The sequence below is a fragment of the Primulina eburnea genome, chromosome 13 (genome assembly GCF_022965805.1).
Source record: "Primulina eburnea isolate SZY01 chromosome 13, ASM2296580v1, whole genome shotgun sequence".
NCBI lineage: Eukaryota > Viridiplantae > Streptophyta > Magnoliopsida > Lamiales > Gesneriaceae > Primulina > Primulina eburnea.
This window is the reverse complement of record NC_133113.1, coordinates 32,212,813-32,238,730: the sequence shown is the minus strand read 5'-3', so window position 1 is coordinate 32,238,730 and position 25,918 is coordinate 32,212,813. Positions and strand designations below refer to the sequence as shown.

The window sequence follows — 25,918 nt, the reverse complement described above, 5'->3', positions numbered from 1 at the left end:
ATTGAGATATACAATATATAAAAATTCAAATATGATTTATGTTAAACTTACAGATCCCAAATCATATTGGTGGTACAATCTTTAACTAGAGCAATGGAGGATTAGCTCGTGTGTATCCGAACCATTGTTCTAACCGTGACTATCAAGTTTTGATCGATATCCTAAATATTCAACTACAAATTTCGGTTTCAAACGATGAATGATATCTCAAAAGTTATGTAATGTAAAATCACCTAAGAATGGTACCGATGATTCAGAATTTTCTTATCGTAAAAATAAAACAAGTTAATCTAAAATATCCAAAATCATATTAACAAAAAAAAAGTACTCAAAGTTTTCCAATTAAAAACACTATAATGGCGTGTCATGTCACACTCATGCATGATTTCTCGAATCAAACCATTTGCTAAAAAAATATTAATATTTAGAGACTATGATTTCAAGCGTGGCATGACTTGTAATAATATAAAAGATTGGAAGTGAAATTCTTTTCTTTTTTTTCCTTAAAAAATAAAAATGTGCTACTCTAACGTGGTCTTTAGTCTTTACTAATAAAAATAAGAGGCCACGATTCGATGTTCCAATAGCTTTCAGCCAACCACACACCACATTTCAGACACTTCACAACAACAAATGGAGCAAACTCCAGCCCAGCTTGTAATCAACTCCCCCGCCAGCCACGTGTAAGGTCGCGATCTCCCTTCCTGTCCCCGATATAAACCTCCAAACATCGTTAACCTCGCATCACAGGAAAAACCGCGAGGTGTCATTGAGAGAGAGAGAGAGAGAGAGAGAGAGAGAACGCATGGTGTCAGTGTATCCTAATCCCTCTCCGTCTCAGGATTTTCCCCACTTTTACGGTTGTTATTATATGGGCGGGGATCCGATGAGAACTGGGATCAATGCTCATTTACTTGAATCTTCGTCCTGCTGGAATACGGATACGGGTGGTGCGGAGGACCCGAATAAGAAGACCCGGAAGCCATACACGATTACTAAATCAAGAGAGAGCTGGAGTGAGAAGGAGCATGACAAATTCCTCGAAGCCCTTCAATTGTAAGTGTGTATGTGACGGTTTGGTTCCAAATGATTCCAACTTTTTTTTTTCTGTTCCTCCGAAATTGACGTCGGCGGTGTTAAAATTACGGAGTTCCTGGCTTCGAAGTATGACTCATTTTGTCCTCTGAACTTGATCGTTTTTAGCAGGAAATGATGAGGTTGTCATATAAAGTGTTTCTCAAATGCTTGTGTAGTTTTATAAAATTAATGTGTTTCCTACTTTAAAAAGGGAAAATAATGAACTTGAAAGGTGGATGTAAGGTTTTTATGGTGTGTTATACGCAGCTGTTTATATTTCCGTTTTGGTTTACTTTACGATGTCCAGATTTGATCGTGACTGGAAGAAGATTGAGGCATTTGTCGGGTCAAAGACTGTTATCCAGGTAAACTTTTAGCTACTTCCCAATTCGATGATCTTTGTGTACATGCTTTGATTAAGTTAAAATTTACAAATTTCTTGAAGCCCTTAAATCGCATGCGAGCCATCATTCTGACTGACTTTTTTGTATTGATAATTTAATGTCTCTTGGCGATGTTGAAAATTTTGTGTTGTGTTTTATATGGCCTGTGTTTTGCATCATTGGAGGTTCTTAGCTACAAAATGATTTATCAATTTTGTTTCAACTAGTGTTTGCTTGATTATATTGCCTTGAAGTTCTTGTTTTTCTAGGTTAAATGTTTTTTTCCCAGACAAATGTAAAAATGCCGAGCACACCGGCCTGTATTTAAATAGCCAAAGCACAGGTACGATTTGGAGGATCGAACCTTATAGGAGAGTTTACTTGCTTCATTACTATTTTGGTGAAAATATCCACTCTTAAACATTATATGTAGTGAAAAATGAATTTTTAAGATTTTTCTGTCTGTCAAGCTAATTGTTATTTCATTGACTAAACGATGTGCTATCTGTTGCAGATTCGTAGCCACGCCCAGAAATATTTTCAGAAGGTGCTGAAGAATGGAAAAAGTGAACATGTACCTCCTCCACGTCCGAAGAGAAAGGCAAATCATCCTTACCCACACAAAGCTCCAAAAAATGGTGCGCATAGTCTATTTTATCCATGCATGTCTTGACTTTGTGCGCTGGATGTCTTGTCAAATTCAATTACTCAGTGCTCGTACTAGAATGTAAACCAATGCAGCTATTTCACTAGCTACAGGAGTGGTGCAATCATCAGATGCTGTTCTCGATTCTGCGCATGGCGTACAGCCCGATTCATCATCAGTACGTTCAAATCCAGTTGGCAGTATACATTTCTCTCCTTGGATGGAAACAGAGAATTTGTCAAGAGGTTTATTTCTGTTGTTGTTCCGTCTTCTTTTAGAGTGGTACTGGTGAAATGATTGTGACTGTGCTTCATATTATATTGGAACAGCTGGTGGTACCATGGCTCAAAAATGTAGCAGCTCTAACAAAGCGATGCGTCGCGGATTGAAAAAACTATGCAAAGGATCTGGAGGTCTGTTTTTTGTGCTATTGTTTTTGGTTTACTAGTGGATGTTTAACGCCAATGTCCCGCAGCATCTCCTCTTGTTTGGGTTTTATCTGCTGTTTTACTTTTACTTCTTGGATACTGGTTTTTTCACTCCACAGAAAGGCAATTGTCCTTTGTTACATAAAAAAATATGTTCAATTGTTCTAAAATTTATAAAATCCAGAATTCCAGATATATTAAATCACTCCAATTAACCACAATGTTGGGGTCTGCTCTTGACCTAGACTGCTAGACATAGTTGGTCCTAAGAGAGATCGAGCATTTTGCAGTCCACGTTTAGGAGTTGTTTGGGATTTAAACTAGTAGTTCTGTTACCTGTTTGTTTGCCCGATTTTTTTATCTCACAGGCCATAATCGCCCTATATCAAACTTACTATCAATTGTTGTTGCAGTTATGCCAGACTTTGCTCAAGTTTATGGCTTCATAGGCAGTCTTTTTGACAATAGTGCCAGCGATCACTTGCAGAGGCTCAAAAACATGGATCCCATAAATCTCCAGGCGGTTAGTCAAAGTTCACTCTCTAAGGACAGTAATATTATTGTTTTTCCGACACTTAGCCAGGTGTTCTTCATCCCTTTTGTCTGCTAATATGAGTAGCATTATAAATAGGGTAAGCAACCAGTGGTCTTGCTACAACAATATAGAATCAAGATTTATGACAACATTGTTGCTCAGTTGCGAAGACCATAGGAGTTGGTTATTTGTTTGGTTATATAACTGAGAAATGTCCTAGGATTGACCAATTAGTCGTTTCTTAAATTTTTAAGAACAATAGTTGGTTATTATAGGTGTTTCATCCTCTTTTTCTTTAGGTACTCACGTTGATGAAGAATCTCTCAATAAATTTGGCGAGCCCTGAATTTGAGGATCATGTAAGTTACCGACATTTTCTATCTCAAATTTCGTTGTTGTATATTTTGAAGAGCTTTTTACATGCAACTTTCAAGCCGTTTGATTTTTCCTGATTACTCCCAAAAAGCCTTGAATATTGCAGTGTTGTTTTACGAGTGTCATCTGGAAGTTTTCAACCGTAAATGTTCCCCCACCCTCCCCAAAAATTTAAAAAAAAAAAAAAATCAACTCAAATTAAAGAATGTTTGATAGCAACAACAATTATACGGAGTCTAATCTACGCCACTGGTCAAACATCTTGCATTTTAACAAGTTTTTATTTTATCTGTTTCCCGATGACAGAGGAGGGTGCTATCATCCTACCAAGTAAGCACTGGAACTCATTACATGGGAAGCACGATAGAATTTGAGTAACCATCGAGAAAAGCGAGACGGTTTCAATCGAAATGCCTTGTTTATTGATGATCTCTACAGGCAAGCAACGTGGGAAAACACTTGCAGTCTTTGGCTTCCTGCTAACAAGTGATATAACCGTATATATTGTATTTATACGCATATTCGTGTGTATATTGTGTAGCATAAAAGGCGGGTCTTCTTCTCTTCGTGCATGAGCGCGTCTGTATATTCTCCCTATAATTCCTTTTTCTATACGTTTTTCAAAATTTATCGATCAAATTCTCTCTCTTTCACGCACTTTCACAAACTCTTCATTAAATCATCCACTTGATCTACGGTCGGACTAAACTTTTGAATCGACTACTTGAAAACGTAAAGACTCAGTCTGTTATGTGGCGTGTACTATAATATTTATTGATTTGATTGCATAGATAGGACTGAAATTCAATTCGGTCCCGTTCTTATAGTTTTTCTTATAAATAAAGGACTATCGAGATAGAGATTTGGCTAGAGCTAGCTGTGTGTAAATAGTAAAACATACGTACACAATGTCTAGTTTTACCTCTAAATAAAAAAGGCGAATTTCATCGTATAAGGAGCAAGGCGAAAGATGATGACAAATATGGTGCGAGGAGATTATGAAAATAGTACACCTCAAAAGGCTCAAACAACACAGGTAGTGAAATCCACAATAATGTCATGCAACCTGAGAATCCTTCGGGACTCGCCCTGGGCCACAAAATAAGGATGGAAAAGTTCGTCTTCCATCGTCCAATAGTATTGGAGAAGTCCAAAATCCACCAGAAAAGAGGCATGTCATTGACGCTGAGTACAAGTCAAAATTAAACACAAAAGCTTACAAAAAGAGGATAAAAACTACCGCCAAAATTCGTGTGTTCTAAATTCAAATGAAGACGAAAAATGAAGTCGACCGAAGAAAATAATCCTTTAGCTTAAGGTGGTTAGGGGGCCTAATGGTAGTTCACTTGTCCAAAAAATTGTTCAAAAATATGTGGATTTGAATAATGCAGTAACGACTTAATGGGATACATAATTTTCACAAGGATGCATTCTAAAAACTACAATTAGCTTAAACAAAAGTACGTGTTCTTCTGTGATTAATCTACAAGAGAGAATTTTCTCAGTGCGAAGATTCATCATACAAAACATGGATCGTTGATTACCTAACTAGAAAGAAAGACCAGCTCTAACGTAGTGATCAACAGTCATGGCATAGCTAAACAAAGAAGTATAACAGGAAAAACACGAGAAAATAAGATTCAACTGTCACAATCATCATATCCATAACAAAGTGAGGAAGTTCTTGTATTCTCCAACCCCATTCTCGATATAATTTCAAGTTACAGAGGAATGAAACCATATTCTACAAGTTTGCTCACCAAGAGGGTGTGTACCAATCGTGTTGCAAAGATGGCATTTTCCAATATCAACATGGATCGCCCCATATTTAGTAGTGTTCAACTATCTATATTGGAAATCCAAGTTTGGTTCATACCCATGATTTCCACTGTTATGGCTAGTGGCAAAAGGGTGGGACTGCTTTGAGTTCACACGGCGCTCCATTTCTATTAACCTCAGAAGAGCCTCAGAAGGATTGCCTCCAGAATTGATATCTGGAACCAATTCAATCGCGAAAAATCAGATTGAGATAAGAATCTAAAACTTCAAAGAAAATGAATGTTACTACTAAAAAGTAATTGCAGATTAGATGATGTTTTCAATTGCAAGTTACTGAGGCATGCACAACAGTAATAGTTAGGTCAACTAGGAACTAAAGACGAATCAAATGATGAAAAATAACTATAGAAGAGTAGGCTGAGACGTTAACTAATTGTCCTGCTAAAATCTAAAAATTAGCAACTTTCTATATCATGAACTGCTTCCTGGGAGAAGATTTTAGATCTTTAAGATCAAAAATAGAAAATGCATAAAACAGCAAGTCCCATAAATAGTGTACAGCCAAGCGAAATCTTCATTATTTTTACGAGTTCACGAGTTCAGCTACCAACTCTTGTCACTATTTTTGATGAGAAATGACACACTAGAACAACCTATAAAAATATATAAAGTATTCGCCACCAGTAGATAAACTGTTTTTCTTACAGTTCTCTTCATTCGTTGAAGTTGGACATATCCCTAACCATTATAACCTCAAGTTAAAAAGACAAGACGATGGTACCCCAGTTTCACCTGTAGTGGTAACATCAGATTTGTAAAAGATTACCTGTAAAAGGCACCCCACGGCTGCCAATTTTTGGCGTATGATGCCCGAAAGGGTAATTTTGCATCTTATTCAGTTCCGGCAAAAAGTAAGCTGCTTGATTGCCACCCCTTGCAAAGTCAGGTGAGATGTGAGGAGGATGGTTTCGCGATATTTGCATCTGCTGATGCAAAGCTGAATGATGTGATGGAATCTCAAATCCTGCGACCCTAACATTCTGGTGAGGAAAAGGTCGGCTCATATTTGACTGACTTTGATGACTGGCTAGAGAATCATTGTTAAACATGGTTTCAGGACCCCGTAACCTCATCTGGGGATTCATATGAGCAGGATGTGACTCCAAGTGATGATATATCGGCCTCACTTGTGACATTTGTGGCGTCTGAAACTGCGGTAAAGATTGCTGCATCTGAATGCTGCGATAGGGATTGTGAGGCTCCATTTGTTCATAAGGATCGCGTACGAAGTGTCGTTTTTCCAAGCCTCCCATGAGTTGCTGATCTTTAACAGAACTGATAGCTGCCAGTTTGTCCATTATATCAGCATGTCCATCTAAAGAAGAGTTCACATTATTACTCGAACTACCAATTGACATAAATCTTGACATCCAGTGGTCACGAGGATCGCTTGAAGAAATGGAGCTCAATTCAGGCAGCTGAGTTTCAGCACCCTCTTGAAAACCAATGTGCAATGGAGCTGCTTCGGCATGATGCTTTGATGAAGTTATATCAGCTAATGGATTATCAAAGCCATTCCAGTTCTCAGCCTTACTCATATTTATCTGCTGTTTGTGATTTGAAGCCAAAATACCATAGTCATGACTTGGTCTTTGCAAGCCAAATTCATTGCGTCTAGGGGAAGAAAGACCATCATCTGAGACTGGAAAGGGCAATCCAGGAGGGTCTGAAGCATCAACTTGAGCAGAACCGATTGAGCCTCTTTGGACAGAAACAGGTGCTTCAACTGATTGTAGCTCATTCATAAAAGCAGTTCCAAAGAGTGTTTCAAGTGTCAGGGTATTAACCGAAATGGGGACATTACTATTGTTCTCATCCCATTTAGGTCTATTGACTGTTGTCTCCACATTATATTCTTGAGAACCTGCTATTTTATCTCCTAAATCGATATCAACACCAGAGTTTACAATCCGTTCAGTTCCCTTTTGCAAAAGAGAGAGCAGGTGAACAGATGCATGGCCATCGACATGCACATTTTGTTGTTCAGTATTTGCACAACTTGAACTCCAACCTTTGGATGCTAAGAGCCCAACTGTACTTTTTGCACTGAACTCTGATAAAATTGATTGTTCAAGGTCTTCACAGGTAAGCACGGCCGGAATAGTCTCCTCATCGTTATTAACGCTTAGCTGGTTAGCGACCCCATTATCAGAAGTCGTGATGTCTAGTTTAAACGGATCTGATTGTTCAGATATTTTAGAAGAGAAATCAGGTGGAAAGCGCTCAGCTGCTTCTGAATCAGAAACATGACATCTACCTTTATCACCACTGATTATTAGTGATAATAAATCATTTGGTCTCCCAGATGACGTGTCAACAGACTTAACTTCTGCAAGATTTTGAAATAGAAAATGAAAATCAAATCAACACAACAGCTTCAGAACTTTTTTCCAATAGTGAAAGTGTAGTACTTAAGATTCACACCTTCATCGAAAAACCATTGGGCAAACTTCGAAGACTGGACAGAGTCGGGGCGCCATGTATCATGATGTTTACTATCATGATGCTGAACCAAAATACATCCAAAGTAGAGTAAGCTACAGTTCAAACAACTAAAAATCACGTGCAAAGATGAGTAAACAGCCTTTTTTACACCTAGAAGTGATCAATCAACTTACATACCCAACTACAATAAAGAAAGACGGGATTACAGAATTTACGAAAAAAGCACTAGACTGAATAAATCAACAAGGGCAACAGTTTATATCAACTCATAAACTGGTAAACATGAGCACAAAAAAACTCGATACAGAAAATGACACCTGTTTTAATATAAAATTTGGTAAGTTACAACACTGTTAAAAGATTACTAATAATGCCACAGCACACAGTGTGGCATATGGTTAAGTTTTTAGGTAAACAAGAAAACGCAATAATAGATGATTGAATCAAGAAGGGTAACATATGATAATGGGACACCTGCAGGTCAGTTCAAGATTCATTTGACCATTCATCCATCCACAGTCCAGCTTTATTCCAACAAAGTTTTTTAACTTTTTGTAAATATCAAAATTTTTCACAAGCCATTGCATTGCTCATGTGTGCATATTGCTCTGCATGCAATTTTCTTAAAGAGAAAACAGAGTCCCGGTTTTCAAATTTGCGAACACATTATCTACTTTAAATTTCAAGATACATAAGCATTCGTCTTGAAACACAGTGAGATGGTAAATTTTACAGAAAGATTGGCAGTAATCAGATAAGACACATGCAACAGGAATGCATTTATGAATAACCTCAGATGAAGTAGAACCACAGGAATTCATAGATAATGTGCTGCCAAAAAAGTTCTCCAACGCTGAAGTAGAATAATTTTGATTGGATTCACTAACAATATCCTCTGATACTTTGGTATCAAGTTCGACTATCCCAAAGTCATCCAGGGTTCCATGAAAATTGGAATGACTAGATCCGTGGGATAGATGATTTTTCTCTGCAGGCTGTCCATCAACTAAATTAATCTCCTGAGACAGCTGTTGCTCTAAACCATCTTTCGAATTATTTTTGACAAGGTTGGCTTCAGGTTCTGTGAGGCCTACCCCAGTTACAGGTTTCCTGACCTGTAAAATGCAAAATAGATCTGACTATTCAGAACAACCAATTTCACTTGTTTTGTGATACGGGTCTAAAATTTAAAGAAGAGTATGAACGGTATCTTACGAGAAACCTACCATAAACAAGGGAAACTGGGACCATAAAGAAAAGGGAGGGGGAGGGGGAAGGGGAAGGGAAAGAGGAATCACTTAGGGTATCACGGTTGGCATAAAATAAGTGGTTACTCCTTAATCTTCATTGAGAACATTAGTTTGCAATGAAAGAGCTCCAACTACCTAAGTTAACAAATTAATCAGCACATATCAAGGAGGCTAACATCTTAAAAAAATTCTGAAGTATCGGACACAGATACGATACGCAAATACACGTGTCGGATACGAGAAAATCCGAGTCGTTGATTTTTTAGAGTTGACTAGTCAGGACACGACGAGAACACGCCGCGGACACGTTGTGGCAAAAAAAAAGTTGAATTTTTTTGTATTTGGCTTTTTCTTTTTAGATAACTGCTCTGAAGATGTACACTGTATATATTTACATAAATATGTATATATAATTCTACAATATACTTATATAAATATTTTTATCTATGCAATTTTTAATTTTTAATAATAAATTTATATATATGAAATATTTATATATATATTTTTAATAATTGTCATATCTTAACCGTATCATGTCTTGTATTTTAATAATTTTCCATATCGCCGTATCCGTATCGTATTCGATACAATACCCGTACTCGTATCCATGCAACATGGGGTAATATGGAAAGAACATATTTATATTCCAACACAAAACATCTAATCAACGAGATAAAGAGAGATCTAATCACACACGTCAAAGAACACATAAATCTTTATAAAAAAAAGCCCAAGAACAAGATCATGGATATCATGAAAATCACTTGAAGATGTTCACACACGTTAAAGGGCACATAAATCCATATAAAAAGCCCAAGATAGAGATAATGAATATTATGAAAATCACTTGAAGATGTTCCAAAGCATATCTGTATCTTTAATCCAAGAAATAATATAGAAGGGGAAAGTTGGACTATCATACCTCTGACAAAGGAGGATGAACTAAGGATTTCACACCAGAATTCTTATCAAGAACATTGTTTTGAAAACCAGGTGGCACAAGTGGTCTAGATGCAGGAGAGAGAGAGGCAAAAGAAGATTTCTCAAAATCATCACTAGTTATCGGAATTGCAGCAGAGGCCTCCAATTCATTTTTGGTCACAAAATGTCCTCTTTCCTCTTTGCTATCATCCGAATCTTCACAAAGGTCTGAGATATCATCTTTCTGATTCTCCAGATTCGATTTTTGCTTCTCCTGAAGAACCTTTCGCTGTTCTTTCCTCATCATCTCAAAAGAGGCTGAAATATTAACAGAAATGAAATTATGGAAAAAGGATAGCATAATTACATAGAGCTATACATGATTCCAATAAGAACAAATTACAAAACAATACCTCTTCTCTTCCTCTCCTCCTCTGCTCTATCCTCGCTAGTACACTCCATTGAACCAAAAGTTTCGTCGTTGAAGGAGTCTGTGTCTCTTCTCGAATGAGGAGCAGCCTGAAAAAATTAGAAGTCATACAAGATCAGCCAAAGGCATACACAGATCATTTATCGGTATGAGAATTACAATAATTAACAAAAATACCAAATGGGAAAAAAGCAAGAGAAAATTTAAAACAATACTACCTGTGTGAATATGAGTTATTGGAACCTGTTAAATAATTTACATCTAGTACCCGTTGGCATGCGATGTATGCATATATATTAAAAAAAAATTGGAGTCATGTATCCCTTGGCATGCTGCATGCACAATTTTTTGGCGTGAAATAATGTTTGTTAAAAAATCTAGAAATTATATAAAATTTAAAACTTTAAAAATAATTTTTCTAAGATTTTTTATATTTATTTAAATATTATATATTTTGTTATTTAAAAATTTATTATTTTTTATAATAGATTTGTATGTTACTAGTCTATATATATATAATTTAAAAGTATAAATAAAGATAAAGAAATATTTTAGTAATCTTGAAGAAATTGAAAAGCACATGAGATAAGGTAGTTAGTGAGCTACAAATACCAATAGAAATTTTTATGATATTTGTATTAAATGAACATTTTCGTAATCTGAGATGAGTAAATTTGGTATTTTAAAATTCTGACATAGTTACTCTAAGCCCATCATGCTTTATAATATGTATATGTATATACAGATATATATGGGTGTGTGTGTGTTTACTTAACCTTGTATGGTCGTGGTGGATGATATGGCTCATTGCTCTTACTAAGTTGATAGTGCTCATTCGTTCTTATCTTTGGGGCCGACATCCCATACGCATTTCCAAATGGTCTCGGAAATGAACCACTACCAAGGAGCCCATCAGGTTCATGAGTTTGCCAAGACCCTCGAGCTTGATTTCCAAAACGCCTTCCAGATTCTATATGATTAACGGATGAATAAATTTTTTTGAAACCCTTACCCACAAATGATGGGACCAAATATAAATTTGCTATTTCTTAAAAGGAAGCAAGGTTAAACAGACAATTAGAGAAGAACAAAAGTTCACTGCAGGCTTCGGACTAAGAATAAAATAAATATAGGATAGAAAATATGCCTAGCATTCATCCACTCCAAGTACTCTCTATTTCTCATAGTTCCTGACGAAGCAGTCCGCATATCAAACACAAAAATAGGTAGCGCTCTTAGATTACAACTACGGCTTTGTTGTTACTAGTCCGAGTAGACCTCTCAGAAAGATCTCACAGTAATGCAATCATGTTTTTATCCCTCGAGTATAAAACTAAAATAACCAACAGACAAATACAAATATGATCACAGTAATGCAAGCCCGTTTTTCTCTCTACCGTATAAAAGTAAAATAACCAACATACAAGTAAAAAAAGGACATAACGCCCAATTGAGGAGTCCAACTCAAAACTAGTATACTAGTAGAACCTCTCCAGCTTAAGGAACACTCAAATATTGCTTGTGGAGACAATGAAATATAAATAACATTGCTCACACCATGAAAAGGTATATCCAATGGCTGTCTATGTTGGACAAGTTTCACTCACCAACAGGTATGTGTTGCATGCACCTTCATCCGACTTGTAATGCAGATTTTAGCTATATTATGGGCATTGACTAGTAGCCCTTTCCAAGATCTCCTCTCAAAGCACTAATGCTAAACCAACCCAAGAAATAGTTTATTATGTCAAGTAACCTCTAAGTGAAATACTGCTAAAATTAATTATGGAGACAGCCTATAGCTGATAGCATAAAACCGTTTATCCACTAAACTTATGAAGAAATGTTGAACAGAACCTGAATCCCTGTCAGATTGGGAATCATTGTCTCGATCACTCCTTCCTGAGGAACGGATTTCCCATTTTCCATTAATGCCTCTAGAGTAGTCACCAGAATCCCCTTGAGCGGGTGGAGATGAGCCATACTGGTTCCGTCTGAAACTCTGCAAGGGCAAGCTCCCAGGAATTCTTGGTCGATCTGGTATGCTTTCTGAGGTGCCCTGAAACTCACTACATCGAACCCAACATGTATACATAGTTAAAACAAGTTACTAACATGCGTAAAAAGAAGATAGAGATTTCAAACAAGCAACGTAAAAAATTTGACCAAGAATATTATTTTTGGGTTTCCATGATGTAACTAGCATTCAATTCTCACCTCAGCAATGATTCATCAAATCCACTTGGCAGCTTTCTGCAGATATCCAAATTACTCAAAGACACAATAAACTCCCTCGAGTATGATAGTTTAGGACCCCTGAATCATCAAAATAATCCTCGGCTATTAATCCCAAACACAATAAAACAAAAAACCAGGGACAAACAAATTCAGCAGATAGAAAGAGCTAATTACTTTAAATCTACTTTGAAATTTCCAGAAGCATTGTGCGGGCAGCTTTGATCTTCATTTTCTACGCTCATTCTGCAGTTCAAAAAAATTGCAACAAACTTTTCCACAAGCTAAAAATGAATTCTCAGGTCGAATTCACCAAATCTAATCCAATGGAGTATAACAAATACCGAAGGCTCGGCTACAGTTACAATCTAATGTATACAAAATCTCAAACCTAGGGTTCGGCTACAAGAAGGAAAATAGAAATACGGAAAACAATAACTACAGTACAGAATTCCCTCAATCTTTTCTTCATACTTTTCGGAAAAAATTAGTCAAAATCACCAGCACATCCACGCGTATACATGCTAATTATTGATATATGTATGTATCGGTGAATACATATTCGAATCCGTATGTATGTTTATAATCGTATGTTTAGGTTTTGTTTGTAAAATGGAGGAGAGAGCGTAGAAGAAGTGATATCTTTTGTATAAACATGAATAAGTAATAGCAAAACCAATACATAAAAACGCTCAAAAGGCCAGAGATCGTTTACGCGCTCTACAGTGACGTGAAGGTCACACATATCGGGATAGAATATAATTTCGATATCCAAATTCCAAAATCAATGCATTTTGTGTGTACAAAAATCAATGATATTTGTTGATTCAAAAAAAATCCATGGAAATAATAATCCATGTTATATATATATAATTGACCTTTGATCGAATTAAAAATTTGTACAAATTTTCAATATAAGATTAAATTGATGTTTGGTTATAAAATTTGAATTAAACCATTCATAAAAGTTTGAAGTAATGCAATGATTGTCTATACGAGAGGGAGAAAAATAAGAGTGAGTCTTTTGTGAGACTGTTTCACAGATATTAATCTTTGAGACGGGTTAACCTTACTCATATTCACAATAAAAAGTAATACTCTTAGCATAAAAAGTAATATTTTTTTGTGGATGACCCAAATAAGAGATTCGTCTCACAATTAAGACCCGTAAGACCGTCTCACACAAGTTTTTGTCGAAAAATAATTGTATTGGGATGATATATTGAATAGTTTTTGAATTATTATCTGAAATTATAAGTTTGGACATTGTTTGGTTCTTGATATGAGACAAATAGTAAGAAGATAAGTAATATTTTTCGATAATAAAATATATAAAATTGATATTTAATATAATGTTTGATTTGATTGATTAATTTGATTAAATTTGTGATAACGTGATATTACCGTTTTCTTTTTCTTTTTGAAAATATTAATAATATTATTTATTAAGGGTAATATTGTAATTTCAATCAATGATTTGAATAGTTTGTGATAAATGATTGATAGATGGATAAATAATATGGTACATCAAACATGATCTTAGATTGGATAAAAATGCGGATAAATAATATAGCGAACCAAACGGTATTCTTAATATAAATAAATCGAAAAAAAACACGCAGGGGTGAAGCTTGAATTATCTCGAACAAACTTAAGATTGTGCTTTTAAGTAATTTTTTCCTACGGTCGAAAACCCCTAAAAATAAACAAATACAATTAATACTAAAATAAGGTAATTATCAAAATTTATAAGGGTAATTTAGTAAAGCTCGAAGTTATAAGGGATGTGATTGAATAGAATGACGTATCATAATATTAAGTTGTTTCTCTTTATTGAGCCCAAATATTATATATAGTAAGTATATTATAAAGAGCGCAAAGTGAGTATCAAGTATGAAATATCATAGTTATCACAATATCAAGTTTTAATAACTTTGATTTTTTTGTTTTGTTTTTTATACCTAAATATTTTTGAATTTGTAGTAAATAACAAGGTTTTGCTTAAAAAGTTGAGTTTTTTTTATTATTCAGGAAATCGTTCCGTGTAGATGATAATAAATTTATTGATTATTCATATATGTTTCTATCAATGATTAATGTCATACATTAGTATCTTATCTAATATACTTATTTATAATATGCATCATTCTATCCACGAACCAAGCTGCGACCAAATCAACAAATAATGGTCTCCAAAATTTTCTACGAGCATATGTTACAGCAAATTTACTAGAATTCTAAAGCGTGGGTTGGAAGGAAAAGAAGATATCATGGCAACCTAAAATTAAAATCAAGAAGCAACATCAACAAGATATAATTATTTGACCTTTTTTGGCTTTAAATTCACCTACCCAAGCAGTCTTTAATCAAGACTCCAAATTTTGTAAAAGTTTTTTTTATAGTAAAAGTTTTACCCCAAAACACCATAAAACCATTAAATTATAACAAGTGTTTTATAATAATCATGGATTTCTCGGTAAGCCTTGTCAAGTTTGCACTATCAAACTTAAAAGACAAGCAAATATGGCGTGAGGATTTTAGTAATGGCTGGTCTTGTGGTGGTGGGGTACGCACGTTCCAAATGGGTCGGCAGTAATTCCATTAGAGGATGATCACGGCTAGGCTCTAGGAGTTGGATAATATTCTGATTATTTTCATCAGTCGATTGGTTAATTATTTTTTAGAAAATCACAATGAATTATAGTTTTTAAGAAAAATTTCTCCATTTTTAAAGTCGACTTAGCCAGATTATTGTAATGCATGTTGGTTGGTAAAGATTTGGTGTTGCCATGTATTTTGTTGTGTGCTCAACTCATGGGCATGGTTTGTGAACTGCATGCGAAGCGTGGGAAAAGAAAAGAAAAGAAAAGGTTAAAAAGATAATGGACGGTTGAAGGGACAAAAACTATTAATATATTTGAATTTTTTAGTTTCACAAGATGCATTAGTTGATTTTACAACGAGTTTGGTGCTTTTATAAATTCTTGTTTGTATCATCAAACGTTTCTCGTGAAGAACTTCCTTTGCAACACTTCAAGTAAGTCGCCACTGCACATTTTTCAAAACCTCATATCCAGTTCAGGCACAAATTTTCCTCTTTGTTTCACCAAATTTCGAATTTAAACATTCCCTTATCGTCGTTAACTTGGGGACATATTTTTATGTTTTAATGATCAATAATCTTTATTTGCTCCTGATAGATGATGATCATCAAGGCAATTCAGTTACTTGTGGTTGTTTTTGGGTTGCTGAATCTGAATGGGATCGAATGCAGGAAATCAAGAATTTTGAACTCATTTGAGTATACCGCCATTAATTGCAGAGTTCACAGTGCATCAATAGTGGATTTTGGTGGGGTTGGAGATGGGAAAACAGACAACACAAAAGCTTTTAAAAAAGCAGTAAATCACCTGAGCCAGTACGCATCAGATGGTGGGGCTCAGCTTTTTGTTCCTGCTGGTAAATGGCTGACTGGAAGTTTCAATCTTACCAGTCATTTTACATTGTATCTTCAAAGGGATGCTCTCCTTCTTGCATCTCAGGTGAGTTAGAATTTGCCAGAAACTGTATAAATTAAGTTGTTGGGGACAACTGACATTCCGGATATAACGCAAAGAAGCAGTAATAGATGAATCATGCAAAGGAGGTTGCATGTATGCAGTAAGATTATTGGACGTGTTTCTATTCAATACTTCAATTAGTTGGTCTACGCAATTATTTCTGAGCATCCGGTCATTAAGTGTAGACTTGAGTTATTGTCAAGAACCCGAGATAAAATCAGATATGTTCTGTTTCGATGTGATTCCGTTCTGTTTTTAATCACAAGTATTAGTTTAAAGAAGGTGACACCATGTGAGAATTCGAGTTTCATGTGTGATCTTTCAGGACGTCAAGGCATGGCCAGTGGTCGCTCCTTTACCATCATATGGTCATGGAAGGGATGCAGCCGGGGGGAGGTATATCAGTCTTATATTCGGAACAAATCTTACTGATGTTGTTATCACAGGTATGAATGTGCACGTGTTTTTGCTTCACTTTGCTTTTCCTTATATATATGGTGGAATTGGAGGATATGAATTTGGAGATTGTGATGCCTTTTGCGTTGTATGTATCTCAGGAGCGAATGGTACCATTGATGGCCAGGGTGTTCTGTGGTGGCAGCAGTTTCACAAGAAAAAACTTAAATACACCAGACCTTACCTTATTGAGATCATGCATTCAGATAAAATCCAGATATCTAACTTAACATTTGTGAATTCTCCATCATGGAATGTTCATCCTGTTTACAGCAGGTACTCGTATTAAGTGGCTTGAATCAATGTTCAATTTTGGATTGCTTGCGGGTTGCCTACCATGTCTTTAAAAGTTTCATATCATTATTCATTCGCTTGCCACATATATGCAGCAACATAATTATACAAGGCATTACAATCCTAGCTCCAGTAACATCTCCAAATACTGATGGAATAAATCCAGGTTTGTGACTTTCTCAGACAAAAAAAAACGAAAAAGAAAAAGATAAAAGTCAACAACTTTTTGATTTCAACATTTGATCAGAACACACCAATTCTTGAATTCAGGCTTCTAATTTCTTTGACATAATAATGCAACGTAGTTTTTTAAATGCTGATGTTTGGTTACACATTACATTAGATTCTTGCACAAACACAAGAATTGAGGATACCTACATTGTCTCTGGAGATGACTGTATAGCAGTCAAAAGTGGGTGGGACGAATATGGTATCCGCTATGGTATGCCAACCAAACATCTCATCATCAGGAGACTCACTTGCACTTCACCATACAGTGCTGCAATAGCATTAGGCAGTGAAATGTCAGGTGGAATTGAAGATGTGAGAGCACAGGATATCACAGCAATTCATACCGAGTCCGGAGTCCGAATCAAGACAGCAATAGGTAGAGGGGGTTACGTGAAAAACGTATATGTGAAAGGCATGAATTTACACACAATGAAATGGGTGTTTTGGATCACCGGGAACTATGGCTCTCACGCGGACACTCATTATGATCCGAAAGCATTGCCTGAGATTGAAGGGATTAATTTTAGGGACGTTGTGGCGGAGAACGTGACAATGGCTGGAAGGATGCAGGGGATTTCGGGTGATACATTTACCGGGATTTGTATTTCAAACGTGACGATAGGGATGGCTAAGAAGGGGAAGAAGTATCCATGGGGCTGTGAGGATGTGAAGGGAATTAGCAGTGGCGTAGTGCCGCGTCCATGTAATCTTCTGGTGGATCAGGGTGTAGGGATAGTAGGGATGTGTGATATTCCCGCAGACAGTTCGGCTATTGAAGCTGTGGAGTTGCAGAAATGTTCTTATATAGGATAAACTGAAGGGAGGCAACATTTCTTGCTCATTTCATAAAGGCTATCTTGCTTGTAACCTTAAAAGTGAGTGAATAAAATGAACTACTGGTTATGGAAATCTTGAATGTCTCAGTACAGATTTTTGATGGTGGAAGTAAAAAAAATTGACGTTCCGACTCATCACACTTATTTTAAGAGAATTTCTGTGATTCATTATGCCACGCCTAATGCGTTTTAAATATAACTTCAATCCAGACCTGTTTCAAGTTGACCTTAAACATAATTTATAATTTCAATAACATTAGATAAAAAAGTCCTAACTATTACAAAACAAAGACATAAGAAATCACAAGTGAATATTAATAGCACCATAAGAAATCACTGCACCATACATTTTTTTAATACATAAAACCAGAAAAAAAAACTACAACGCTATACACTTACGTATATAGAGGAGCTTTCATACTCATCAATCACCTAATAACTTGGTTTTTTATATTGTTCTTATGCGGAACTTGGTCAAAGATGTTACTGTCGGTCCTAAGGTTATAAAGTAAAGTGTCACGCCCAGTGAGAACAATTTCGAAGAAACCGTCTATTACCTTAGCAAGCAGATCAAGTTCATGTGAAAACTCTTTCGCTGATTTTTCTAAAACCAATGCTGCTTTTTTCAACCCCTCGCATTCAACAGATTCAACACCATCTCGCACAAAGGGGAGCACTTTCTTGGCACCCATATCAACAGTTTCTAGCTCTTTCAATACCGTCTTATTTCCATTAGAATATATGCTTCTTATTTCAGTATTCACAAAAGTCTGAACCTTTGTAAAAGCCGTAGCCCACAAACAAGTATCTGGAACCTGTAGGTCCATCAACTTATTCGAGGATCCAGAGAATGCAGTCGCAAAAATGCTGCATACAAAAAGGGTTATCACTTTCACTCCATACATAGCTCGCATCAAAACCATTCCCTTTGAAGAATTCTTAATCTTTGGCAGGTCTAACGTTTGGGAGAGGCAGTCCATGGCACAGAAACAGTTATCAAGTTTCGGATTCTTTGAGCCAATGTGCTTACTCCATCCATCCAATGAGGAACATGCTCGAACGAAGTGATTTGCAGAAGCATTGTTCAAGTGATGCAAGACACATTGAAGATAAAGATGGCCATGTTTTAGTCGACTAATTTCAGAGCTGAAAGAATTGCAGATGTCAAGTAACTTCACACTGTCAGAGAAGTATAAGTCGATCCACTTGTCCTCCCAATCACAAACAGGAAGTTCAAGGGCCATGATAAGTGATTTTATGTCGGAATGAATTTGACAAAGCGATTCCGTTGCCATTCTCATCCATGACAGGTGGAGGACATCTTCCTTATCTGCTGGCTTGAGCTTTTTAAGCCTCTCTGCCAATGACTCCTCGAAATCATTCAACAAAGCAAGGAGCTTTGGAGAAAGGTACGACGAACCCTTTGGTAAAATTGCTCGGAAGGGATTTCCGAAAGAAAGAAAAGGTTTGTGTGGTTCCTGTGGACGACTCATTTGAAAATTTTACTGCAAAATAAAACAACAAAACACGAATGAAAAAAGCAGCAAGCCAAGTTCTCTAACCAACTGTATATATATATATATATATATGGGGAAGGGAGGGTGGCACGGCAAAAGGAGAGGAACATGATGGAGTAAAGCAAAAAAAAAAGTTGCAAGAAATTAAACTTATCAGGTATAATTTCACCTCAAGTTTTTTATCAAACACTATTAGAATCATGTAATTTTGGCACAGCTTAAAAAGTACAATCGAACGAACAAAACCAAATGTTCACTAGCTCCAAGAACAAATCATAGCAGCATATTCTCAAATCAGGAAAAGCCAAGTTGAAGGATAAGCCAGAATACTTCCATCCTGTCTGGGCAGTAAATTTGTAAGACTCAATTTGTCTACCCCAACAACTCAGGTTTCCTCATGTTTCACTGGAAAGGTTGCCGTGGCCATGTGAGCGGATGCTGACATTGCGATGCCACCCACCCACCCACCCACCCTATACACCCGAACAATGGATATTAGCCTTTTATACTGTATCCTCGTATGCCCATTCTATCCAAATGTAGGGGCATTCCAGTGAACCATGGGTCCCCCCCCAATCCTATTATGGGAATCAGCCAGAATATTGCAGCACAAGACACTTTCATAGTCCTTAAAACAATGTTGAAAGAGACAGTTAATAAATACTAAACACAAAAAAGATCAATGTGCTCATAGTTGTCAAAGGCGAAGGCGAGAAGCGCCACCAGACGAGACGCCCAGACACTTACGTGGACCAGCTTTGGAAGTAAGTACGTCTGAGTGAATTTTTTTTAATTACTTGTTTAAAACAAAAAGCTCAAACGCAAACACCAACAACCCAACGCCCCCATGCCGGAATCAGAATAAGAGAGCTCTGAATAGAAGAACGAGGTGATGACATCTACATCTGAAACAACCAAAAAGATCGATTTCACATCTTTTGGATGAAGATGAAGAAAAAATTGATGTTGATCAAGAAATTGATGAAGATCAAGTGGATACAAGTCCGAAAGTTCTGGGGACTCTGATGATTCGATGAAAGAAGATGAACTTGATTTGGATGATTGATGAATTTTTCTCATTTTACTAATTTCTATGAACTTATTAACTGTTTTTTGTTTTGTATGACATTGTGACCTAATTATTTCATATTTAATATAATTATTCTAATAGAAATATATATTTTTTAAAATTTAAAAATATGTGCCTTGCTTCGGTAAGATGCATGTCTTGTCTTGCCTCGCACCTCAGGCTCCATGACCATTGTGCGTCAAGGGCTATGTATGTGCTGAAGGATGATATATGAATCATATAAAGGAAATAAATCGTGTAAATATCATAACTTTAATTCATGACATAATTTACAGCTAATAAAAAAGTTACACGCATCTAAAACGTCCATAACAAAATATTCAATGATCCAATCCAAGACAGAAATGAACAATAAGTACAAAATAATCAAAAAACTTCTGGCACACTAAACAAAGCTTTAGATCTTCACGAATTAGAAAGGTCAACGCCTAATTCTCCCATAATTTTAAAAATCAATCTGAGTTTTTAATTCTGAAAAATACGATTCGAACGACTATAATATTTTTTGAAATAATGGCCAAAAACAAGAATATACATACGTAATCATTAACATAAACCACACAAGGTTAAACAACGAAAACCAGACAAAATACTCACCAAAACTGTCAGATCTACACCGATCAGAATGCTAAAATACCATGATTTTCCATGATATTCCCAATTAAGCTCAGGAATTGGGAGATAATTAGCCGCATATACATCACAGCACACGAAAAACAACTAACATACATATACAATTACGTAAATATACAGACTGGAAAGCCGTACCTAAAACAATACCAGGGGACAGGTTGAAACTTCAAAGAAAATATCCGAGGAGGCAACTTTCGTGTGTTGCTGCATTTAAAGAAAATCTAGGGCAAGGCAATGACCGTTTCGTACATGAGACACGTGGTGAAAAGTGAGTGGAAGTAAGTTTTAACGTATTTGGTTACGGTGGTTGAGCATGTAGAGGATCCGGGTGGGTGGAAGCTGACCGTTGGCAAGTTGGCAACTTGGTAAGGTCAGATTAAGGCGTGTTTGCTTGGAAAAAGTGGAAGTATATATCTCCTATTAAATTTTAATTTACGAAAATTTGGATGTTTTTTTTTTTATGCCGGTGGTGGGGGGATTTTTTAATCATATTAATCTTATCACTAGATTCAAATATCCTTGATAAAACGAATATTTAAAAGATACATGAGTATTTATTTAATCTTGATTCACAAAAAATTATGAAAGACTTCTAACTATTTTTTTAAATGGCCTCGTACTTAAATTACTTTTTCAATCTGCACTCATTTCTCCACTATTGAATACATCAACTTATTTATATTTTAGATTCGAGATTGAGAAATGTTATATATACACATACATATTCGGGTTTTTTTTTGCACTATACACCACGTGAAATATTGAAAATACACATTTCACCATTGTGAAAATTAAATATACATTCTAGACATTAACATTTTATAAAAGTTGCATGATCACCTTCTACACCACATGTTATGTGGCGAACTGAATTTTTTTGATGATATATCATATAACAGTAACAATTATCAAAATGATGAGACAGTAGAACTGTCGGAAAAAAAATTAATTTTGTACAAGTCATATTTCAGGTCGGTTACACTAGTTCGGACGTTATCTTTGATAACCATACGTTGCAAAATTGAACTAGATGACCCATATACAACAATCAGCAGTGTCCGTTAAAATAGATAACGTCCGAACTAGTCTAAGTGGCCTAAAATATGACTCGTAGCAAATTGAATCTCTTTCTAAATATTTTGCTAGATGATTATTTTGATTATTAATATATGAAATATTATCAAAACACTCCAATTCGGGAGATTTCTGGGTGATACAGAAGGTCTTCGGACAATTTTTATAAAAAATTTAAAGTCTATGATATGTACTTAATTTTCACGTAAAAAAGTATACATTTTTTTATATTTCAACGAGTGTTTGGTGAATAACGCGTATATAACCATCAATTTTCGATCTGTTTCGGGTCGGGTTGGCCCACTTTCGAATTTACGCGTGGCCCGGTCTTTGCTTTTCATGCCAACTGCATTCCAATTTCCGAAGGCAATTCTACCAAATTGGAAGCTCCCTGCCATGGCGACGGCGGTAAACTCCATATGTGTCACTTTCTCCCTCTACATCTTCTCCCTCTCGCTCGTATGCATCGTCAATGCCTTCTCTCCGGCCGATCATTTTCTTGTAAACTGTGGCTCAAGTGCTGCCGAAACCCCGGACCCGGACCACCGAGTCTTCACCGGGGACGATTGCGGATTTCTCATCTCGACACGGACGAGTCATTTGGTGAAAGCTGATCCACAGCTTGATTCATCCTCTCCTTTGTATCAAACAGCTAGAGCCTTCAATCGTCCAGCGCATTACGCGTTCCCGATTTCAGACCGTGGGACCCATCATTTGGTACGCCTCCATTTTCATCCACGTTTTACGAATAATTGTTTTGAGGTTGAATTCCATGTCGTGGCGAACGGATTCTTGTTGCTAAATAACTTTCGAGTGCTGAAAGGTGACGGTCTTCCCATTATTAAGGAGTTTGTGATCCCTGTTGAATTGGGAAAGCTGGAAATTACGTTTATCCCCTCAGAAGATTCGAAATTCGGGTTTGTGAATGCGATAGAAGTGATATCTGCTCCGAAAGATTTGATTGCTGATGTAGCACAGTACGTTGATGGCGGAAAAGTTGAGTGGATTGATGGGTTATTGAGAAATGGGTTTGAAACTGTGCATAGAGTGAATGTTGGGGGGTTTAAAGTGACTCCCTTTAACGATTCTTTGTGGAGGACTTGGGTAACTGATGACAAGTACCTACAAGTGAGAGATGGTTCAGAAAAAATTCATTTTGGTGGTCGAATCCAGTATCAAATGGGTGGGGCTAGTCGAGAAGTAGGGCCTGATAATGTTTATAATACTGCTAGGATTATAAAGATCTCAGGTGATTCCACTCCAAATTCAAACATAACGCTGGCATTTGAAGTGGAGAAGGGTTATAGCTATATGGTTCGGTTGCATTTTTGCGATATAGCTAGCGTGTCCTCAGGCATGATTTATTTCAATGTGTACATTAATGGGAATTTAGCTTATGAGAATCTTGATTTGTCGGATGTTACAAATAGACTGCTGGCTTCACCATTTTATGCCGATTTTGTGGTTGATGGGGGGATATCGGGAAATTTGGTCATCGGTGTAGGGCCATCGAATATGAGCTTGCCGCATGCGGTTGATGGCCTCGTCAATGGAATTGAGGTGTGGAAGATGAACAATTCGATGGGCAGTTTTGGTGAAGAGGTTTCTGCAGAGTATGTGTGGAGGAGCTGGAGAAGGGGACATGCTGGTGTTTTCCTTCCCTTGGCTGCTGCTGTATTCTTGCTGCTTACCGCCTCTGTTCTTGTGGTGAGGAAAAAGAATGGTTATGTGGGATGGTCGCGCTTGCCTGTAGATGTTTCTGAAACTAATATGAAGTTTGTCAATCAGTTCTCATCTGTTAAAGCTTGACAACCTTGTAGAATCAACCGTTTTTTTTCTGCACAAAAAGATTGGACGGTGCTGTCGTGTGAAATACTGCTGCTGTCTTTTGCTGTAAGTAGTCATAACAGATGCAATTACATATTCAATCTGTTGTGTTGTTTCTTTGGCGTGTATGATATGTTAACTGCTATGTATTGTAATGAATGTATTGAGATACATATGTTGATCAGATACAAGTGCTTTATCCGGTGAGTGCATATTTCTTTATGTTCCGAATGCTCTGAAGCATGGAATCTCTTTATGCAAGTATGGTAGCTGATTTTGCTTGAGATTTTTAGTCGGAAGCAAGCATATTTAGAAGATATCAAGAAGTTGCTGATGAATTACATCTCTTTTATTTTTTTCGCCCTTTCAGCACAGGAATTGTTTCTAATCAAATTAAATTATTTAATTTCACTTGATTGTAACAAGGTTGTGTCTTTGCTCCTGTCCGCGCGGTTGCAAACCCTTTTATACTCTCTCTCCGTTTTTTTTTGTGCGTGCATGTTTAGAAGGATGGGAGAAATTGGGGAGAACAACATTGGTCACCCCCGCATTGTGACGAATTATATGGGGGAAAGTTGATCAGGGTTAGTATTTAACCTGAGGGTAGGTGCAAAAGCTTGGCTCTTTATTAGTTTGTTGTTCCCGTAATTAATGCTTACGGTTAGGGATGTAAACGATCCAAACTAAACCAAACAGTATCATGCTTGAGTTTGGTTTGTTTAAAATTGTTTGAGGCTCGAGCTCGAGCTCGAGCTCGATTCGAGCTTCTATTATCAGGCTCGAGCTTGGTTTGTATTGAAATTACTGAGCTCGTTAAAAGCTCGAGCTCGGCTCGTTAAAAACTCGTTTAGCATGTTAATCAAGTCAAACTCGAGCTCGGCTCGTTAAAAGCTCGTTTAGCATGTTAATCAAGCCAGGCTCGAGCTTGATTCTTAATAGCTCGTTTAACATGTTTAACAAGCCTGGCTTGAGCTCGTCTCGTTTTCGAGCTCGATAAGCAAAGAATTGAGCTCGAGTTTAAGTTTGAATCGAGCTTGTTAAAAATTAAATATATCTATAAACTAATTTTAAATCAGACATAAAAATGTAAATTCATTCATAAATAACAAAAACGACATAAAGAGCAAAAAAAAACATAAATAAGTATATCATTGAACATTCCAAAATCATGTTTGCGAGCTATCTAAACGAGCCGAGCTCGAGCTCGAGTACAAGCCACCTAAACGAGCCGAGTTCGAGCTCGAGAGCCTATTATCGAACATGTTTGCGAGCTCACAAGCCGAATATCCTTAGGCTTGAGCTTGGTTTTATTTAATTTTCGAGCTTAAAATCGAGCTTGGGCTTGGTTTGATATGATTAACAAACAAACTCAAACGAGCTTTTTATCGAACCGAGCTTCGAATAGCTCACAAACCGTTTGGTTCATTTACATCCCTACTTACGGTTAAGTTACGTAGTCTTGAAATTTTGTTCTAAGAATATATATAGCCACAATGTTTGAATTATGAGGCGGGTCAACCTGATTCATATTTAATTGAGTGGAATTAGAGATCAGTTTCATAAAATTGATCGGAAGACCATCTCACATCGAGTTTTTGTGTTGAATTATTACATTGATACCCTTGAGATGTTAACTAAACCTCAATGTGGTTTGTACGTTCAATTAATTTTTTCTAGTATTATCATTGTTAGTGCGATCATTGTTATTCTGAAGAGCGGAAGGTATATTTCTACTTAGTGTGATCATCGTCACTCTCATTTAATGTTGGACTTTGGTTTATGACATATGAAAAAATTACTTTTCATTTTTTAAATTGGACTTCTAATTTTTTGGCC

At 36.5% G+C, this 25,918-nt stretch overlaps 5 protein-coding genes across 10 annotated transcripts; 3 read left to right on the top strand and 2 right to left on the bottom strand.

Moving 5' to 3' along the window:
• The first annotated feature begins 649 nt into the window (after window positions 1–649).
• LOC140810658 (protein REVEILLE 6-like) lies at window positions 650–4,016 on the top strand. Of its 3 annotated transcripts, none has more exons than XM_073168523.1 (8): window positions 651–1,056; window positions 1,385–1,442; window positions 1,975–2,098; window positions 2,220–2,351; window positions 2,436–2,519; window positions 2,948–3,057; window positions 3,369–3,428; window positions 3,751–4,016. In XM_073168523.1, the coding sequence occupies exons 1-8, from the start codon at window positions 806–808 to the stop codon at window positions 3,820–3,822; spliced, it is 891 nt and encodes a 296-aa protein (XP_073024624.1). In that variant the 5' UTR covers window positions 651–805; the 3' UTR covers window positions 3,823–4,016. The 3 variants fall into 3 exon arrangements, with proteins under 3 accessions (XP_073024625.1, XP_073024624.1, XP_073024623.1); XM_073168522.1 differs by having other exon boundaries at window positions 652–1,056; window positions 2,214–2,351; XM_073168524.1 differs by lacking the exon at window positions 2,436–2,519 and having other exon boundaries at window positions 650–1,056; window positions 2,214–2,351.
• Window positions 4,017–4,894: 878 nt separating this feature from the next.
• LOC140810703 (uncharacterized) lies at window positions 4,895–13,214 on the bottom strand. Its single transcript, XM_073168584.1, has 10 exons — window positions 12,742–13,214; window positions 12,547–12,645; window positions 12,187–12,398; window positions 11,106–11,299; window positions 10,313–10,418; window positions 9,901–10,217; window positions 8,520–8,843; window positions 7,708–7,789; window positions 6,050–7,612; window positions 4,895–5,438 (listed from the first exon to the last, which is right to left on the bottom strand). Exons 1-10 carry the CDS (start codon window positions 12,807–12,809, stop codon window positions 5,287–5,289), a joined length of 3,117 nt encoding a protein of 1,038 aa, XP_073024685.1. The 5' UTR covers window positions 12,810–13,214; the 3' UTR covers window positions 4,895–5,286.
• Window positions 13,215–15,402: 2,188 nt separating this feature from the next.
• Window positions 15,403–18,014, top strand: LOC140808724 (probable polygalacturonase). 2 transcript variants are annotated; one of them, XM_073165923.1, is made up of 6 exons: window positions 15,403–15,601; window positions 15,765–16,106; window positions 16,450–16,570; window positions 16,682–16,856; window positions 16,970–17,040; window positions 17,218–18,014. In XM_073165923.1, the coding sequence occupies exons 2-6, from the start codon at window positions 15,765–15,767 to the stop codon at window positions 17,916–17,918; spliced, it is 1,410 nt and encodes a 469-aa protein (XP_073022024.1). In that variant the 5' UTR covers window positions 15,403–15,601; the 3' UTR covers window positions 17,919–18,014. The 2 variants fall into 2 exon arrangements, with proteins under 2 accessions (XP_073022024.1, XP_073022023.1); XM_073165922.1 differs by having other exon boundaries at window positions 15,403–16,106.
• A 226-nt stretch (window positions 18,015–18,240) lies between these two features.
• LOC140808725 (protein BPS1, chloroplastic-like) lies at window positions 18,241–21,517 on the bottom strand. Of its 3 annotated transcripts, none has more exons than XM_073165925.1 (2): window positions 21,317–21,517; window positions 18,241–19,446 (listed from the first exon to the last, which is right to left on the bottom strand). In XM_073165925.1, the coding sequence occupies exon 2, from the start codon at window positions 19,432–19,434 to the stop codon at window positions 18,370–18,372; it is 1,065 nt and encodes a 354-aa protein (XP_073022026.1). In that variant the 5' UTR covers window positions 19,435–19,446; window positions 21,317–21,517; the 3' UTR covers window positions 18,241–18,369. The 3 variants fall into 3 exon arrangements, with proteins under 3 accessions (XP_073022026.1, XP_073022025.1, XP_073022028.1); XM_073165924.1 differs by lacking the exon at window positions 21,317–21,517 and adding an exon at window positions 21,146–21,308; XM_073165927.1 differs by lacking the exon at window positions 21,317–21,517 and adding an exon at window positions 19,789–21,123.
• Window positions 21,518–22,527: 1,010 nt separating this feature from the next.
• Window positions 22,528–24,309, top strand: LOC140809427 (probable receptor-like protein kinase At5g24010). Its single transcript, XM_073167047.1, has one exon. The coding sequence runs from the start codon at window positions 22,595–22,597 to the stop codon at window positions 24,062–24,064; it is 1,470 nt and encodes a 489-aa protein (XP_073023148.1). The 5' UTR covers window positions 22,528–22,594; the 3' UTR covers window positions 24,065–24,309.
• The last annotated feature ends 1,609 nt before the right edge of the window (window positions 24,310–25,918 follow it).